This window comes from Panthera pardus, unplaced genomic scaffold (genome assembly GCF_024362965.1).
Source record: "Panthera pardus isolate Hobbes unplaced genomic scaffold, ASM2436296v1 HiC_scaffold_8, whole genome shotgun sequence".
Lineage (NCBI taxonomy): Eukaryota > Metazoa > Chordata > Mammalia > Carnivora > Felidae > Panthera > Panthera pardus.
The window spans coordinates 8578479-8595350 of record NW_026527013.1 but is presented as its reverse complement, the minus strand read 5'-3'; the positions used below and the strand labels follow the sequence as shown (position 1 = coordinate 8595350).

Sequence of the window (16872 nt, the reverse complement as noted above, 5' to 3'; positions counted from 1 at the left end):
CCGAACGAAAAAAGTGCAAGGGGACCTGGAAGGAGCTGGGGTCCAGACAGCCACACCCAGAGCGACGGGTGCTCTTAGAGGTTGGCGGCCGCTGCCTTCGCGCCTCGGGTAATGGGGTAGCTCAGGCACTTAATAAATATTAAGGACGATCGGTGGCTCGGGCTCTCTCTGGGAGCTGTCACGGTTTCGGGGAATGGAGGGGGGGGCCTCAGTGCCCCCCCCCCCCCCCCGGGATGCTGCACTTGGCCAGAGCCACGGCGACGCCAGAGTCCTGGCGTCAAGGGAGGGCACGAACCTCGCTGGGGAAACCCTAGTTTGATCCAGATCTGGGGGGAGCAGAGCAAAACTAACTCTGGCCGTCCAGCAAGGCAGGGGTGAACGCACTTACTCCTGAGTTTGGGGGCTCGGGCTAGAGAGGCGGGGGTCCGGCAGCTACCCAGGACCTCGGGGGTAGTGCCTGCTCTCGCGGTTCAAAGCCATGTACCGCCTCTCCCCGTGCTCCTCCGTCAGTGCGTCGGGAGGCGGGGGGAGAAGTGAGCGGTCCCTGGAGGGGACAGAGATGTCCTCCCAGCTCCTTTGGCCTGCTCTTCTCCGCTATTCCTAGAGAAAGAAAGAAAAGAAAGAAAAGAAAGAAAAGAAAGAAAGAAAGAAAAAAAACCCAACCCCAACCTGTTGCGTGTGCAGCGTCGGAAGCCCATTCTGCCTCCCAGAAGAATAAATATATAAAACAAAGCTCTGGCAGGCAGGCCAAGCGGCTGCCGGCGCTGAGGCTGTGGCCACCAACAGTGCTTTCGGTCACTTCTTTCTTTGCAGGGACCAGGAGGAAGGGTGTGGCGCGGGTCAAGGGTCCTGGGAGAAAGTGTTCTTCCTGCCCGCGTCGGGCAGCAGGTTCCGGGGAAGCACGGGACTCGAGGCGGCGGCTCAGGCCACATCGTCCTCCAGGCTGACCATCTGTCTCTGTCAACAGAAAGATAAACGCCGGAAGCGATCAGTCCAACACTCGGTAAACATGGCAAGAGGCCACCTACGCCTCGCTCCCTCCCGGCCCCACCCCGAGGCCAGCCCGGCCCATCGCGGGCCTGAACCAGTACACCGGGTTCCACCCTGGGCTCTGGGCTCCCGACCTGGGGCTCGGTCTTTCCTCCCACAGCCAGGGGAGGGCGCCTGTGAGCCCTGAGCCGGGTCAAGTCCCTCCTCTGCTCAGAACCCTTCCTGGCTCCTACCTTCTAAGAGCAAAGCCAGAATCCTCCCCGTGGCCCACAAGGCCCTGCTCCGTCTGCCATGGTCCCTGTCACTCGGCTCCTCCCTCGACAGACCCCAAGCCCCCGCTCCGGCCACCTCTGCGTTCCTCAAGCACACCAGCCTGCTCGAGGGCTGTCCCTGCACAGGGAGACCTGCCCCAGCTGCCTTATCTAAAATCGCACTCCCTCCCTCCCTCCCAGCCCCCACTGGCTTTCTTGTTTTCTTTCCTCTCCCGATCCCCTGTCCCCCTGCCGGTCCCCCACCACGGGAGCATCCCGGAGGACCTCACAGCCTTGCAGGGAGGAAGGGGGCCTCCGGGGCGGCACAGGGCACCCACCGAAGGGTAGGTGTAGCCGTCCTGGCTGCAGCAGATGTGGACCTCGTCCTCCGTGGTCTTCTGGTACACGGGGTTGTCAAAGTTGATGCTGTTGATGCTTTTCAGCCGCCAGTTCTTCCAGAGAAGGAAGGTCCCGAAGCCCAGGAGGATGAGCAGCACTGCAGGGCGAGGTGGCCAGCCCGGTCAGCGGGTGGCCCCAGAGCCCTACGTCCCCAAGTGATGCCGCCTGCAAACTCCCGGCTTCGGACTTCTATAGGGTTTTTTTGTTCCAATTTCAAGCCATACTTGTCCACTGCGGGGTCGGGGGGGTGGGGTGGGGGTGGGGAACCTATCCATACACATGACCAATCTCCAACTCGAAGCCCGCTGTGACTGGCTCGCCCCGGAAATACCCGACCGCAGTCGATTCTTCCAGGTGCTTCTGAGTCACCACACACAGGGCTCTTTCAGAAATGGGACTGTTCTCTATGGACACGGCCAAACTCATTCTCTTCTCCCATCTGGGTGCTCTCTGCCTCGTTTATGAGGGGACCCCCGGGTGGTGCGCCCTGCCCCTCCCAGATCCAGGGGACAGCCAAGGGCTCACCCAGCCCAGGTTTGTAAAAACAAACAAAAAACAAACAAAAACCCTGGCCACTGCCCAGGGCGTGGGACAGCCTCAGGGTCTGCTGGGAGGACACAGGGTGGGGGCCTTGTTCGGGAGGCAAGGGTCCCACTGCCACCTGTCAACTCAGAGCCAGACGGCCACTGGGCACTAAAGTGCAGGTCCTGTGAGTGGGCTGGGGGTGGGGAAGGGACACCTCAGAAGGATTTCCTTAGAAAAGGAAAATCAGGTGTGATGCTAACGGAGTTACGATGGACAGGGATGGGGGGGTGTAGAACCCCTCAAACTCCCCCTACAAGAGCACCGTTTGCCAGGAGGCGCCCCTCTGGTGGCGGGAGGCCTTCCCTGCGACCCAGCAGCGGGGACAGCTGCGGCCCCATGGCCCAGAAGCAGCCTTACAGCAGGCGCTCGACCGGATTTGTTGAGTGAATGGAGCTACAAAGGGGGCCGCAGTGATGAACAGGGCACGTGGGCCAGGGGGGGGGGCGCCCCCATCCTGGGCGTACGGGTGGACCGGACCGGCTGGCTGGGCAGGGCGGTCCTCCAGCGGGGAGCCGGGAAGTGGGGCGGGCCCGATGGGCTTACCGATGGGGAGGATGACGTACAGGGCCCCCACGCTCCTCGGTCTCTCCTCGTCTCCTCTGCTGGCAGCGTCGCCCAGGGCTGCACGGGAGAGGGGAGAAAGTGAGGTTCGGATCCACAGCGAGGGCCACGGAAAACGCGGCAGGTGTGCGGCCGCCGACACGCGCGAGAAAAACGCCTGGTGCTGCTCGGCGTCCTTAAAAGCTCAAAGCGACTCGGAGGGACTCCCGGGTTTGGGAGGCACCACGCTGGGGCCTTATTCATTAGCAGACACGGTTATGGAGCGGATTTAAGAGGGCCCTTCAGCCAGGTGTTACGAGGCTCTGGGAAAGGGGCCAACGGTCTGGGAGGCAAAAGCCTGCAGGTACGTTCTCAACAGTTGGTGAGGTCGCTGGTGGAATTTCTCACCCTGGGTCTGCATTTGATGGAAATGAGACCGTTCTGGGTGGGGCAGCGGCCACCACGTGACTCCATACGGTGCAGCAACCCCAGTGCCTGGCTTGGATCGCGCCGAAGCGCCCTAGTCCTGTCTCAACTGTCCCCAGTTAATAAATATTGGGGGAGACCTCGTTACGCAACCATGAATGTGCACCTGAGCCCTGTAAGGGCCCCGTGCAAATCAAAGTTTAAAGTCCTTCAAGCAGGCAAACAGGCTGGGAAGACTGAAAGACCACACCTGGGCCACATGTAGTAGGTCACCAGTTAAAGTCAACCCCACCTGGGTGCATGGACTTTCTACTTTGACATCGGCTCAGATTTAAGAAAACTTTTAACAAAAATAACTTAAGGTGGGGTGCCCGGGTGGCTCAGTCGGTTAAGCATCCGACTCTTGATCTCGGCTCAGGTCATGGCCTCATGGTTCATGAGACTGAGCACAGAGCCTGCCTGGGATTCTCTCTCCTTCTCTCTTTGCACCTCCCCCTCCCTCAAAGTAAATAAATAAATAAACATTAAAATAAATAAGGCAGCAGCAAGATCTTTGAGAAGTTTTTCCCTTAAAAGGACTCATTCACCAAAATCGAGACACCCTAGACGGGCCTGTCTGTGAAATGGGTTTTCAAGCAGGGGCACCCCCAAGCAAAAAGGTTTCCCGGCCTCCCTTGACCACAGCAGTCCCCGCTTTACCTTGTTTATGGTTGCACAGGGGCTTTAGCTACTCTGAGTGGGGGAAAATGTCTGAAACTTGCTGATGCCTCCCTTTTTTTTCTGGCCAAAAAAAAGTCTAGGGGCTCCATTTTCTAGCTGATCGAACTCCGGGACAGGGGCCCTCTGGTGGCCAAAGAGATGAATGGCAAGTCTTCCACTGATTTCACTGAGAGCCCAGCTCTGACCTTGAGACTGGTAGGGTGAGGACAACGAGGCACTACCCACAAGCAAAAACTTAGAGCCTCCCCCCTGCCTCTCACCAAAAAGACTTTAGTAATCAAGTAACATCCTAATGTGTGTGGTGTTTTTTGGTTTTTGTTTAATAAAAATTAAGGCCAAGATCCCATGACAAAGGATCACATTTTTAGGAAGACAGGATCTGACTCTACACTTGCCTCTTTGAGACCCTGGCTCTGATCAAACTATATTTACAAAACCAAGTGTTTGGCCCATGGCCCATAGTTTGGTGATTTTTTTTTTTTTTTTTTTTAATGTAGTTGGGCACCTGGGTGGCTCAGTCGGTTAAGCATCTGATTTTGGCTCAGGTCAGGATCTCACGGTTTGTGGGTTCAAGCCCCCCATTGGGCCCTCTGTTGTCAGCTCAGAGCCTGCTTTGGATCCTCTGTCTGTCCCTCTCTCTGCCCCTCCCCTGCTCATTCTCTCTCTCCCAAAAATAAACATTAAAGAGGCACCTGGGTGGCCCAGTAGGTTAAGCATCGGATTTTGGCTCAGGTCATGATCTCACAGTTCACAGGTTCAAGCCCTGCATTCAGGTTCTGTGCTGACAGCTCAGAGCCTGGAGCCTGCTTCCAATTTTGTGTCTCCCTCTCTCTCTGCCACTCCCCTGCTCATGCTCTGTCACGAGTGCGCTCGCTCGCTCTCTCGAAAATAAACAGTAAAAAAATACTAAAAAAAAATAATGTAGTAAAATATTAAGTGCTGGGCTTTTGGTACGCCCTCAGATGGCGCCCAAGGGAGTGCCTCACCGCCTCACCCTGGCCCTGTTGGGCAAGTGCCTGAAAACAGGTCATCAAAGGGGCCTCGATAATGTTTCAGGTCCCTGTGCCTGGAGGCCTCTGGGATAAGCCGCCACCACGCACCCAAAGCCTTCACACGCCTTAGGGGGGGTTGGCGGGCACTGTTATCAGCCCCATTTAACAGAGAGGGGAACGGAGGCTTCCGCGAGGCACAGGCCAGGTCAGAAAGTGCAGGGGCGAAAGCTAAGCCCACTCCATCCCTTCACCAAGATTCCCTTGGCCCATCGAGATGCCCGAGCTGTTAAACCAGGGCCCAGGGTAGTCCCGACGTCTACCTTGGTGGGACACTGTCACCGTCTCAGGCGTGGTGAACTCAGGGCTGGCCACGGACCACGGGCCGGCTGTGTGCTTTGGCTCCGCGGTTGGGGGGCGCACTGTCGTCCTCACGGCTGTGGAGCGCACCGTTGGCCTGACCGTGACCGTGGAGGTCGCCCGGGGGGTCACGACAGGTTCGGGCTCTGAAAGAAGAAACATTTCCTGAGTGCCCCGTGGCCCAAGTGCCCCTCTGATAACCGTGCTGCTCGTGACAACGGAGAGGAAGTGCGTGCCGTTGGCCACATAGAAAATCAACGTAGTGAAAATTGAAACCCGCTAATAACGGTGTTGTTACTCCATCATTGGTTGTACTCCAAACGGGAGATTCACGAGTGTTACAGACACGAGGGTGGCGGAAGCAGGACTCGTGCCCAGGCTGGTGCCCCTACCTATGAGGCAGCTCCTCATGTCCTTGGCCAGCAGCATGCCATCCGGGCAGGCACAGGTGAACTTGGGTGAGTGGGGGTTGATCTGTGGGGCCGGGAGACACAGGTACTGGCAGCCACCGTTGCGGAGGGCCGTCCTCTCACACCAGTTCACCCCTGAGGCGGAAGAGGCAGGGAGTCAGGGTGAGAACAAGATTAGAAAATTCTGGAAAGTTCCAGAAATAACAGCAGGGAAGCGGAGGGGGGAGGCAGTCACCCCGTCTTTACCTCTTGGCTGTGTGAGGTTGTGGAAAAGGACAATGTCCTCCGGGGACAACAGGTTTTCTGCTAGCAGACTAATGTCTGAGCCTGTGAGGCGGTTGGCACTGAAAATGGCTTCATTGATGATGTCCGTCCAAAATACTTTATCCTACGTGGGCATGAAAAGAGATGGCAGATCCCATTAACCATGGGCAGAGGGCACACGAGTCTCCGGGAAGAAGCAGCACTAGGTGGTACTAGCCTCGTTTATTTTTTCTTCAAAAAAAGTTTTGGGGCACCTGCGTGGCTCAGTCAGTTGAGCGTCTGACTTCGGCTCAGGTCGTGATCTCACGGTTCGTGAGTTTGAGCCCCACGTCGGGCTCTGTGCTGACCGGAGCCTGGAGCCTGCTTCGGATTCTGGGTCTCCCTCTCTCTCTCCCCTCCCCTGCTCATGCTTTGTCTGCCCCTCTCTCTCTCTCTCTCTTTCAAAAATAAACATTAAAAAAATTTTTTACAAAATAAAAAAGTTCTAATTGTGGGGCGCCTGGGTGGCTCAGTCGGCTTGGGGGTCCGACGACTTCGGCCCAGGTCACGGTCTCACAGTTTGTCTGCTGACAGCTCAGAGCCTGGAGCCTGTTTCAGATTCTGTGTCTCCCTTTCGCTCTGACCCTCCCCTGCTCACACTCTCTCTCAAAAATAAATAAAAACATTTTTAAAAACCCAAAAAGTTTAAATGTATAAAATACACACAAAACTGACCATCTTAACCCTTTTTCAGTGTGTTCAGTAGCATGAAATACATTCACATGGTTGTGCTGCCCTCCCCACCACCCATGCCCCAAACTTTCTCATCTTCCCAAACTGAGACTCTGTCCCCATGAAATACTGACTCCCCCCCCCTCCCCCAGTCCCCCCCCCCCATCTACTTCCTGTCTCTATAGATGGGACTCCTCTAGGGACCTCATGTAAGTGGAATTCTACAGGGGCACGTGGGTGGCTCAGCTGGTTAAGCCTCTGACTCTGGATTTCAGTTCAGGTCATGATCTCACGGTTCATGAGTTCCAGCCCCACATCTGAGGTTCGAGCCGCCTTGGGATTCGGTCTCCCTCTCTCTCTGCCCCTCCTTGGCTCGCCCGCATGCGCACTTTAAAAAGTTTAAAAAAAAAAAAAAATGGAATTCTACAGCATCTGTCCTTTTGTGTCTGGCTTAGTTCCCTCAAGGCTCGTCCGTGTTGGAGCATGTGTTAGAATTTCCTTCCTTTTTCAGGCTGAACCACATTCCAGTGTATAGATATACATCTTGTTTAGCAGATCAGCTCTGATGGGACCCAGGTCGCTTCCACCTCTGGGCTGTTGTGGATCCCGCTGCTTGAACACGGGTGTACGAATATAGCAACATTGCCTCAGAGCCGTTCTCCGCTGTGGCGCTACTCGGGCCAGACAACCCACTTTGGCTGGTCCCCTCTTCTCTTTGAAGGGTGGTCACCAGCCTCTATCCACTAGGAACTAGTAACCCCCCCTCAAGTGCAACAAGCAAAGTCTTCAGAAAGTGCCAAATGTCCCCTGGGCGGCAAGATGGCCTCCAAGGGAGAATTCCTACTCTAAGACTCTTTTGGAGAGGGCGTGCTCGGAGGGCTGTTGGGAGAGTGTGTGACTCTTGATCTCAGAGTTGTGAGTTCGAGCCCCGCACTGGGGGTAGAGTTTACTTAAGAAAAAAAAAAGAAAAGAAAAAAAAGCAACGTGGGGGCCCCTGGGTGACTCAGTTAAGCGTCTGACTGTTGATTTCGGCTCGGGTCACGGTCTCATGGTTTGTGGGATCTAGCCCTGCGTCAGGCTCTGTGCTGACAGCATGGAGCTTGCTCGAGATTCTCTCTCTCAACCTCTCTTTCTGTCCCTCCCCCATTTGTGATCTCTGTCTCAAAGAAAAAATGAACATAAAAAAACCCCCAAAAAACCAAGCAACAAATCTTTGACTCTTTTGATGAGAAGAAAATAGAAATAACTCCAGATCTAAGACCTTTTCACAGCCACAGACAGTCTCTAAGTTAGTCCTGGCTTGGATGAACTAGCCAATGTGGGCTGACCCATTAGCCCGAGCGCTTATGCCTCCTATGTCAGTCGTGCTCAGTAACCGGGACTTGGATGTGAATCCCCTCAGGCGCCCAAGGAGCAACCACTTGCTTCCAGCCCCCACCTCAAAGATGGCCAAGGAGAAGGGGTGTGCCAGCTTTTTCTCATCCTCCAAAACGGTCTTGCGGTTCCCGCCGTTGACATCGATGCTCGAGATGGAGTGGAGCTTGGAGTCAACCCAGTAGAGGCGGCCACCAGAAAGATCTAGAACCCACAGTGGACAAGGAGAGGTCACACGCCGACGCCCAAGGGGCCCGGGCCTGGCCACTCCACTCCCCGCAGGAAGGAGCACCCCCAAGGACCCGGCGGAGATGTGCCCAGAAAAGTAGCCCCAACAACCCACCACCATGTATGAGTGACAACCCCATTCGGGAGCCGTGTGGACCCCAGGGACCACGGTCCCAAGGACATACCCAGGGTGATGCCATTGGGCCACTGGATGTCCTCCGTCACTAGCGAGTAAACATCGACGCCGTTCAGACCCCCCTTCTTGATCTCGGCGGGGGTTCCCCAATCCGTCCAGTACATGAAGCTGGTGGGAGAGTAGCATGAACAGGAGAAGGTCAGTGGGGGAGGCGCCCAGCGTGCCCCGAAGAGCGGCCTCCATCTGGAGCAGCAGGCCAGGAATTGTAAGAAGCCCCCCAAGGAGACCTTGGACTGGTTCTTCTGCTACCCTAGTGCCTGCAACATGGGGAGACCTGGCAGGATTTAGAACCTTCAAGAACAAAGGGAGACTTTGATTCCAACGTCAGGACCGGGACCCGTAATGTATACCCTTCAGCCTTTCTGAAGGCTTTTATACATTTTTAATTTTATAATTTGTTTTTTGCTTTAAAACGATTTTTTTTAATTGTGGCAAAATATACGCCACATAAACCATCTTGTTATTTATTTATTATGTTTGTTTTTGAGAGGCAGAGAGAGACAGAGCATGAGTGGGGGAGGGGCAGAGAGAGAGGGAGACACAGAATCCGAAACCGGCTCCAGGCTCCGAGCCATCAGCCCAGAGCCCGACGCGGCGGAGCTCGAACCCGTGAACCATGAGATCATGACCTGAGCTGAAGTCGGACACTCAACCGACTGAGCCATCCAGGCGCCCCAAACCATCTTGATCGTTTTTAAGTATCCAGCCAGCGGCATTAAGTACACATAGACCGCCATGCAGCCATCCCCGCCAGCCATCCCCGGAACTTTCCCACTTTCCCAAACTGAAACTCTGACCCCATTAAATGCCGCCTCCACCTCCCCCAGCCCCCCGCACCCACCACTCGGCTTTCTGACTCTATGAATGGGACTCCTCTAGGGACCCCCTGGAAGTAGAATCCTATACTACGTGTCCTTTTGTGTCTGGCTTCTCGCACTTAGCATAATGTCCCCAAGGTTCGTCCCTGGTGCCAGAATTTACTTCCTTTTTGAGACTGAGTAAAATGCCATTGGGTGGACGGGCCACGTTTAGTTTCTCCTTCGTCCGCCGGGGGGGCCCATACCCTGGCAGCTGCGAACGTGGGGCTACAAATCCCTGCGCACGTGCCTGCGTTCGCTGCTTTCCCATCTACACTTAGAAGCGGATCTCCGATGGCTTTTGAGCCTCTGAAGAGATGCTCGAACTCACAAGCAGACAAACGTACCGGCAGTCTCCCCACAATGACTGGCAAGAGTGAAAACCTACTGCCGACAGTGAGGGAAAGGAGTCTTCGGGTGCCCTTCAGGACGGAGGGTCGGTTTCACAATCCAGGTGCTGAACGACAATTTGCTGCTCTATCCACGCCCGTACCCCCCGGAGCTGGTAATCCAACTTCCGGAATGAAGAATCTAGAATCTACAAGTCCCGCAGGTAAACTGCAGTGACTCACATTCAAAGGTATCTGCAGCCTTTGTGTGAGGTAAGGGGGAAAAATAACTAAATTTCCACACACTGGGTACCAGGAAACCGTGGCTCAACAAGCCAACAGGGAATGAACCCCATACGCCAAACGAAAAAGCCAGATGAACACTGTGTGATCACGTGTGGCTATTTGCGGGGGGAAAGAAACACAAGAGCAGACGGCACACGCACACACACGCACGCACGCACCACGACTTGTATCTAAGGGGTTTTCTCCGGGAGTCTCTCTCTTTCTGAAAGCCGCGGGAATAAAGTCACTCAACCGAGTGGCCCTCCGCCAAACGAGAACAAATGTTTTGTTCAGTGGGGACCCAGGCCCACCTGCACCCCAGCTCTAGCCCACCTGATTCGTGCTTCTCTCCCGAGTTCCCCTTTCCTCTGATTATTGCCGCCAGGCTGCCCTTCCAGAATTGTGCAATTCCACGCCCAGCAGGTGTGGTGTAACAGGCGCAGTACACGGGGCGGGGACACAGGTACCCCCCAAGTGGGCCCCGGAGCTGCTGAGTCAGCCGCGGGCCCTGCAAACACCCTCCTGGGGGCTCCGAGGCGTGGCGACCTTCACTCCCCGTGACGTCCTCCCCAAAACTACCATCAGAGCTGACTGTTCTGACCTTTCCTACCCAGGCACAGGATACTCGGCCATAAAATCCCAAATCGGGATTTAAATAAGTACTAATTTTGAATACCATTTTAAACATCCCTACTTTGGGGCGCCCGGGTGGCTCAGTCAGTTAAGCGTCTGACTCTTGGTTTCGGCTCAGGTCTTGATCTCATGATCTTGTGAGTTTGAGCCCCCGCATCGGGCTCTGTGCTGACAGCATGGAGCCTGCTTGGGATTCTTTCTCTCTCCCTCTCTCTCCGCCCCTCCCCTGCTCACACCGTCTCTCTCAAACTAAATAAATAAACTTAAAAAAATCCATATTCTAACTTCTGGTTTTGGGGCTCTCGTCCTGAGGGCACAGCTTTCCAGGGCCCGCTCCCATCTCGGGGACCACAGCGAACCTCAAGAGGGATCGGCCCCTGGCTCCCAAAGCGTGGGTGGGGGAAGGGCGACTGTTCAGGTCCTGCTTTTTCCTGAGAGCAGGAGCCGCTGTGGCTGGGGACAATCCAGCTCGGGCACACGCCTTCCCCGGTTGGAGCCCTAACCAGTTTTTGAACCCCGCCCGTGTTCTCCGTTCCTTCCGTGGCCCTCGGCTTTAGCAGCACCCACCCGTGAACGGGATCCACCACGATGGCACGTGGCTTAGAGCCTTTCTCCTTGAAGAGCGTCTTTCTCTTCACACCCTTGGTGTCGGCCACGGAGACGGTGCCCAGGATGGAGTCTGTCCAGTATATGTTGCTGTGGATCCAGTCCACCGCCAGCCCATCGGGGGCCTGGAGGTCCTCGCTGACGACGGTGTCATAGGAGGAGAAGCCGGGGGCTCTGTCGATTTGGGTACTGAGGGGGAGGAGCAGGGGAAGGAGAGCGTCAGTGAGAGGGGCCCCCGCGCCACCGGGGGTTGAGCGCTGGGTGTGGCTCCAAGGCTCACCTGTAGATCTTCCTTTGGGACAGGTCGGACCAGTATATTCTATTGCTGGCCACCTCGGTGTCCAGGGCGACCACGTTCTTCAAGTTTGGGATGAGGCTGGTGTATTCGCTGCGGTCCAGGGTCATCTTCCTCACCTCGTGGCGGTTGGTGAAAAACAGGTAGGCGATAGTGCCTGGGAACACAGGAAGGACGCTCAGGGGAGCAGAAGGACCCCCCGATTCCCGCTTGTCACCCTTTGGGGTCTGACTGAACCAGAGAAGACACCCAGGATGGGGCGGAAAAGGCCCCCCTAGTGTATTAACCATGTGGTTCTGAGGCCCTGACATCCTGGGCCTTGCAGAGCAGAAGGGACAACCCCTCCCAGGGCCAGCCAGCTCCTAGGGACTGTTCACAACCCGCCTCAAGTGCAAACGAGCCAGCCCATACCTGCCACCCCCTCTACTGGGCTCTCGCACTCTGGGCCACTATCCACCCGCCTGCCCGGGTCACCCTGGGACAGACACCAGACAGCACGAGCAGCGCCCCGGCCCCAGAGCCTGCTGGGATTCTCCCGTCCAGCCAGTCGTGAGCCTGCTCACCCTGCCTCACCTCATGCCCGAGGAAACCACAAGAGGCTCCAGCCCACGTGTGCCCCCTCTCACTCTCCCTCTGAGCAACCTGGCGCTTCCCCGTATGGCCCCTGGGGCTGCCACGCCCCCTCCTCTTGGGAACTGTAACAACCAATCTTTCCAGTGGGGTCGTCTCCTGATCTGCTGGCCTCACCATGCTCGAATGATAACAAAACCTACATTTTAAAACACTGGGTCCCACATCTGGGTGACTCAGTCAGTTAAGCGTCTGACTTTGGCTCAGGTCACGATCTCAAAGTGTGTGAGTTCGAGACCCGCATCTGGCTCTGTGCTGACAGTGCAGGGCCTGGAGCCTGCTTGGGATTCTCTCTCTCTCTCTCTCTCTCTCTCTCTCTCTCTCTCTCTCTGCCCCTCCCCTGCTCATGCACTCTCTTTCTCTCAAAATAAATAAACTTTAAAAAATAAATAAAACACTGGGTCCCCAGCATTTTACATTTTGGAACATAAATATGAAGAAATGATAAGTTAATGTGTCCACAGGGATTCCTTAGGGCAGGAAATTCTGCTCAGTGCTGTTCATATCACGTTTTCCCTCACTGATCCTCACGCTCCTAGGAGGCCGGGGGTGTTGTCAAAGTCCCTTTATACAGAAGGGGATCAGAGCTCAGAGGGGAGGGGACTAGCCCAAGGTCACACCAACTAGTAAACGGCAGAGCTGGGACTCAAACCCACGTTGTCCCGACTCTGGCGGTTGTGCTGTAACCATGACACTGACATTCACCAATGAGCTGACCACGGGAACAACGGACCTCACTCAGGACCCCTCCCCACAACACCACGCCTACCCCTGGGAAGGATCTGGATAGACACTGGCCCTACAGGTTGGAACGAAAGTAATATCTCAAATCCTAGAGGGTTTTATGATCTCTGTCCCCAGTTTTCCCCAGAACCAGGAAACACACCGGGGTGCGACAGAGGGAGCCCAAGGAACGGTCACAAAGGGATGACAACAGGGGAGAAAAACTTCAAGGTTAAAACAGATCCTTGAGGAAACGGAAGGCGATCTAAAATATTTCAGCAAGGGGTGCGTGGGTGGCTCAGTCGGTTGAGCATCCAACTCTTGGTTTGGGCTCAGGTCATGATCCCAGGGTTGTGGGATTGAGCCCCATGTCTGGCTCTGCACGGAGCGTGGAGCCTGCTTAAAATTCCTTTTCTCTCTCTCTCTCTCTCTCCCTCTCCCTCTCCCCCTCCTACCACTCATGCTCTAGCTCTAAGAAAAACAAAAAACAAAAAGACCTCCCAAAACAGCTGGAGGGGGAGCGGGCCCTTCATAGGGCCATTGCTTTTCACCTCTTGTCCCCTAAAGCCATTGGCCGGGCTGGGGGCCGCAAACCATTCCCTGTGCAATTGACCTGCGTCCCCAGAGAAGCTGGACATGTGCGGGCAGCCTCCCAGCGAGTTCCTAACTGGGCCGCTCATCCCTCTGCCAGAGGGCACACGGTCTGCCCGGGTCTTTGGAGTATATGCAAAGTTCACATGATGAAACCCGCCACCGCATCTGCTCCCGGCGCCGCCCCCGCCCCCGCCCCCGGCTCACCCACAGCCTTGCAGGCCTTGGTGAGGGGGTCCAGCTGGAAACCCGCCTCGCACTCGCACTTGTAGCTGCCCTCGAGGTTCACGCAGAGCTGGCTGCACACGTCGGGATCCCGACACTCATCGATATCTGCAAGCCGGGACACAGAAAGGGGTTTGGGGCGTCTTCCTCATGGGGTGCTGACGGGAGTGAGGGCTCCCACCGAAAGCCATCCCTCCCAGTGGCAGGGTCTTGGTGACCATCAGGTTCAGAAACGAACACACTGAAATAGCCAAGTGTCATCTCCAGCAGTGACCCTGACCTCCCCGTTCACCTCAGGGGTGCAGCCAAGCAGAGCAAAGGCTGCGTCAGCCGAGATTTTTCTTAATTATTAATCCCCAAAGGCAAGGCCAGGGTGCTCCTCAGGGGCCAAGCCTGTGCTAGAATGGCCCCTGCATTTGGCACCTCATCAAATCCTCCCAACAGGCCTGTGAGGTCAGGACCGCTTTCGTGCCCACTTAACGGAAACTGAGGCACAGAGGGTTGGGCCACCACACGAGGGGAAAGGGCCGAGGCGGCTCGGGAATCACCTTCACATCTTCGCTGGTCCACCAGCTGGAAGCCCTCGGGGCACGAGCACTCATAGCCGATCTTGAGGTCGTTGCAGATGTGGGAGCAGCCGCCCCTGTTGTCCAGACACTCGTCGGTCTCTGAGACGGGAGGGACACAGACCGGTCACGCTCAGGTCATCAGCCTCCCTGCGCTATCTCATCAGCCTTATCGTAATCACCACAATGACGTGGAGGCCAGTGAACTACCAAGTCCCCTAAAAGGTCTTAAAATAACCACTGTCACGTGCAATGCCACGGATGAACCTGGAGGACATTCCGCTGAGTGAAATACGCCAGGCACAGATGGACAAACACTGGAGGATTCACTCCTAGGAGGTCCTTAGTGGAGTCAAAGTCAGAGACAGGAGGTAGATGGGGGGGGGGGGGGTAGGGGCTGGGGGAGGGGGCGGGGAGTCAGTGTTTCACCGGCACAGAGGCCCAGTTTGGGAAGATGAGGAAGTTCTCAAGATGGATGGTGGTGAGGGCTGTAGGACCACGCGAATGTACTAACACTGCTGAATTTTACCCCTAAAACTGGTTAAGAAGGTAAATCTAAACGTTATTTTTTTGTCAACCACATTTCAAAATGTTCTTGATTATAAAAAAATAAAAACCGTGTTCCACGGTTGCATATACGAACTCCCAACAGCCCTATAGATAGCTCAACTACAGTTGTGGAAACTGAGGCCCAGGCGAGGCTAAATCACTTGCCCAACAGTGCTGGACCGGACTCAGGGCGCTTAAGGTCCAGCATCCACGACCTGGCGCTTTTCACAGGGCTTCGGCCAAAGCCAACCCACCATCTGTTCTTGCCCGAAAGCTGAGGACAGTTTTTACGGTTTTTAAATGGTTGAAAAGAAAAATAAGAATCCGAAGATAACCGGCATTTTGTGCCACATAAAAGGTCTGTGAAATCCAAACATCAGTGTCCATAATAAGGTTTCCTTGGAGCACGGCCACACGCATTCAAGTGCGCGTGCGTGTACATCCGTATGCCGTTTTCCTGCTGTAACACCCCACTGAATAGCTGTGACAGACCTTACAGCTGGTAAAGTCCAAAATATTTACATAGTTATGGTTCACGGAGCGCCGCTGAAACTTTACAAGCATCCCATCAGCCACCCCCCAGCAGGGTATGTGAACCATCACCGTCCCATCCTACAGATGTGAGCACAGGCTTGGAAACAAAGCCACTTATCCCCAAGGACCCCCACGTCCGTGTTGCCCCGGAGCTAAAGCACTCACGGGCACGGCTGGGCAGGAGCCTTGCAGCCCCCAAAGTACCCACGTCTGAGTCCCACTCCGGCTCCCCACAAGTTCAAGAGCCACCTGCATCCCGCGGCTCACCGCACTCCTTCAGAGGCTCGTCCGACCAGTCCCGACAGTCCCGGACCGAGTTGCACACTTTGTCCAGGGTGATGCATTCGCCGCTGTGGCACTTGAACTTGTTGGGCCCCTCGCACAGCGTCACTAAGAGCCAGAGAAGGGAGTCAGGTGCTTCTGAGCTGCAAGAGCCCGCTTACTACTCTTTATTAACATGACAGTTCATTTATACGAGATTATATGTAAATGTATTCATAAATAAAACATGATGTAATCAGTGTCACAGAAATAAACCGTTAAAAATGGTGACGAAGGCAAAATTTCTTATACGCAGGTGACTACAATTTTTATTCAGTTAGCTAGTTTGAGAGAGAGAGAGAGAGAGGGAACGCGCACACGTGTGCGTGCAATTGGGGGAGGGACAAAGGGAGAGGGTGACAGAGGATCCAAAACTCCAAAGCGGACTCCACACTGACAGTAGGGAACTCAATGCGGGGCTCGAACTCACGAACCATGAGCTCATGACCTGAGCTGAAATCGTACACGTGAGCCACCCAGGCACCCACGTGAGCCACCCAAGCACCCCTAACACAATTTTTAAAAAGTCCATTATCAGAATTTAACTTCTTGTTCACAAAAGTTTGTTTCAGTCTCTAAGTACTATAATTAAAAATATTTTTTTCTCCATCAAGACTTAAGATCAAGAGTTGGACACTTAACTGACTCCACCACCCAGGCGCCCCACAAGGATACAGTTTTTAAAATATTGTTCATTGGGGCGCCCGGGGGGCGGAGTCGGTTAAGTATCCGACTCTTGGTTTTGGCTCAGGTCATGACCTCACGGTTCGTGAGTTCAAGCCCTGCATCAGGCTCTGCACTGATGGCGCAGAGCCTGCTTGGGATTCTGTCTCTCCTTCTGTCTGCCCCTCCCCTGCTTGTGCGTGTGCACGCCCTTAAAAAAAAAAAAACAAACAAACAAAAAAAAAAAAAACCAGGAGGTGCCTGGGTGGCTCAGTCGGTTGAGCGTCCAGCTTCAGCTCAGGTCATGATCTCACGGTTTGTGAGTTCAAGCCCCGCGTCGGGCTCTGTGCTGACAGCTCGGAGCCTGGAGCCTGTTTCGGATTCTGTGTCTCCCTCTCTCTCTGTTCCTCCCCTGCTCATGCTCTGTCTCTCTCTCAAAAATAAATAAATAAACATTAAAAAAATTAAGAACAACAACAACAACCACAAAATAAGCCCACTAGTATCCTTGTGTTACACGTGTCTCACCACAGTTTAAAACAATTTTTTAAATTAACTCTGCTGATGAACACCTGGGTTGCTTCTAGTATTTTGCTGTTAGGCCAGTGCTGCTCTGCGTGAT

At 54.9% G+C, this 16872-nt stretch overlaps 1 protein-coding gene across 3 annotated transcripts in view; it reads right to left on the bottom strand.

The window, feature by feature from the left end:
• Positions 1 to 734: 734 nt before the first annotated feature.
• The window catches only part of LDLR (low density lipoprotein receptor), a 30606-nt gene continuing 14468 nt past the window's right edge, over positions 735 to 16872 (bottom strand). For all 3 annotated transcript variants that reach the window (XM_053898508.1, XM_053898510.1, XM_053898509.1), the window contains exons 6-18: positions 15534 to 15656; positions 14166 to 14285; positions 13600 to 13725; positions 11434 to 11605; positions 11115 to 11342; positions 8433 to 8551; positions 8084 to 8223; positions 5917 to 6058; positions 5653 to 5805; positions 5224 to 5406; positions 2769 to 2846; positions 1580 to 1737; positions 735 to 957 (exon numbers count right to left, since the gene is read on the bottom strand). In XM_053898508.1, the coding sequence (XP_053754483.1) occupies positions 922 to 957; positions 1580 to 1737; positions 2769 to 2846; positions 5224 to 5406; positions 5653 to 5805; positions 5917 to 6058; positions 8084 to 8223; positions 8433 to 8551; positions 11115 to 11342; positions 11434 to 11605; positions 13600 to 13725; positions 14166 to 14285; positions 15534 to 15656 (1778 nt within the window). In that variant the 3' untranslated portion in view covers positions 735 to 921. The remainder of the gene's footprint in view (positions 958 to 1579; positions 1738 to 2768; positions 2847 to 5223; positions 5407 to 5652; positions 5806 to 5916; positions 6059 to 8083; positions 8224 to 8432; positions 8552 to 11114; positions 11343 to 11433; positions 11606 to 13599; positions 13726 to 14165; positions 14286 to 15533; positions 15657 to 16872) is intronic.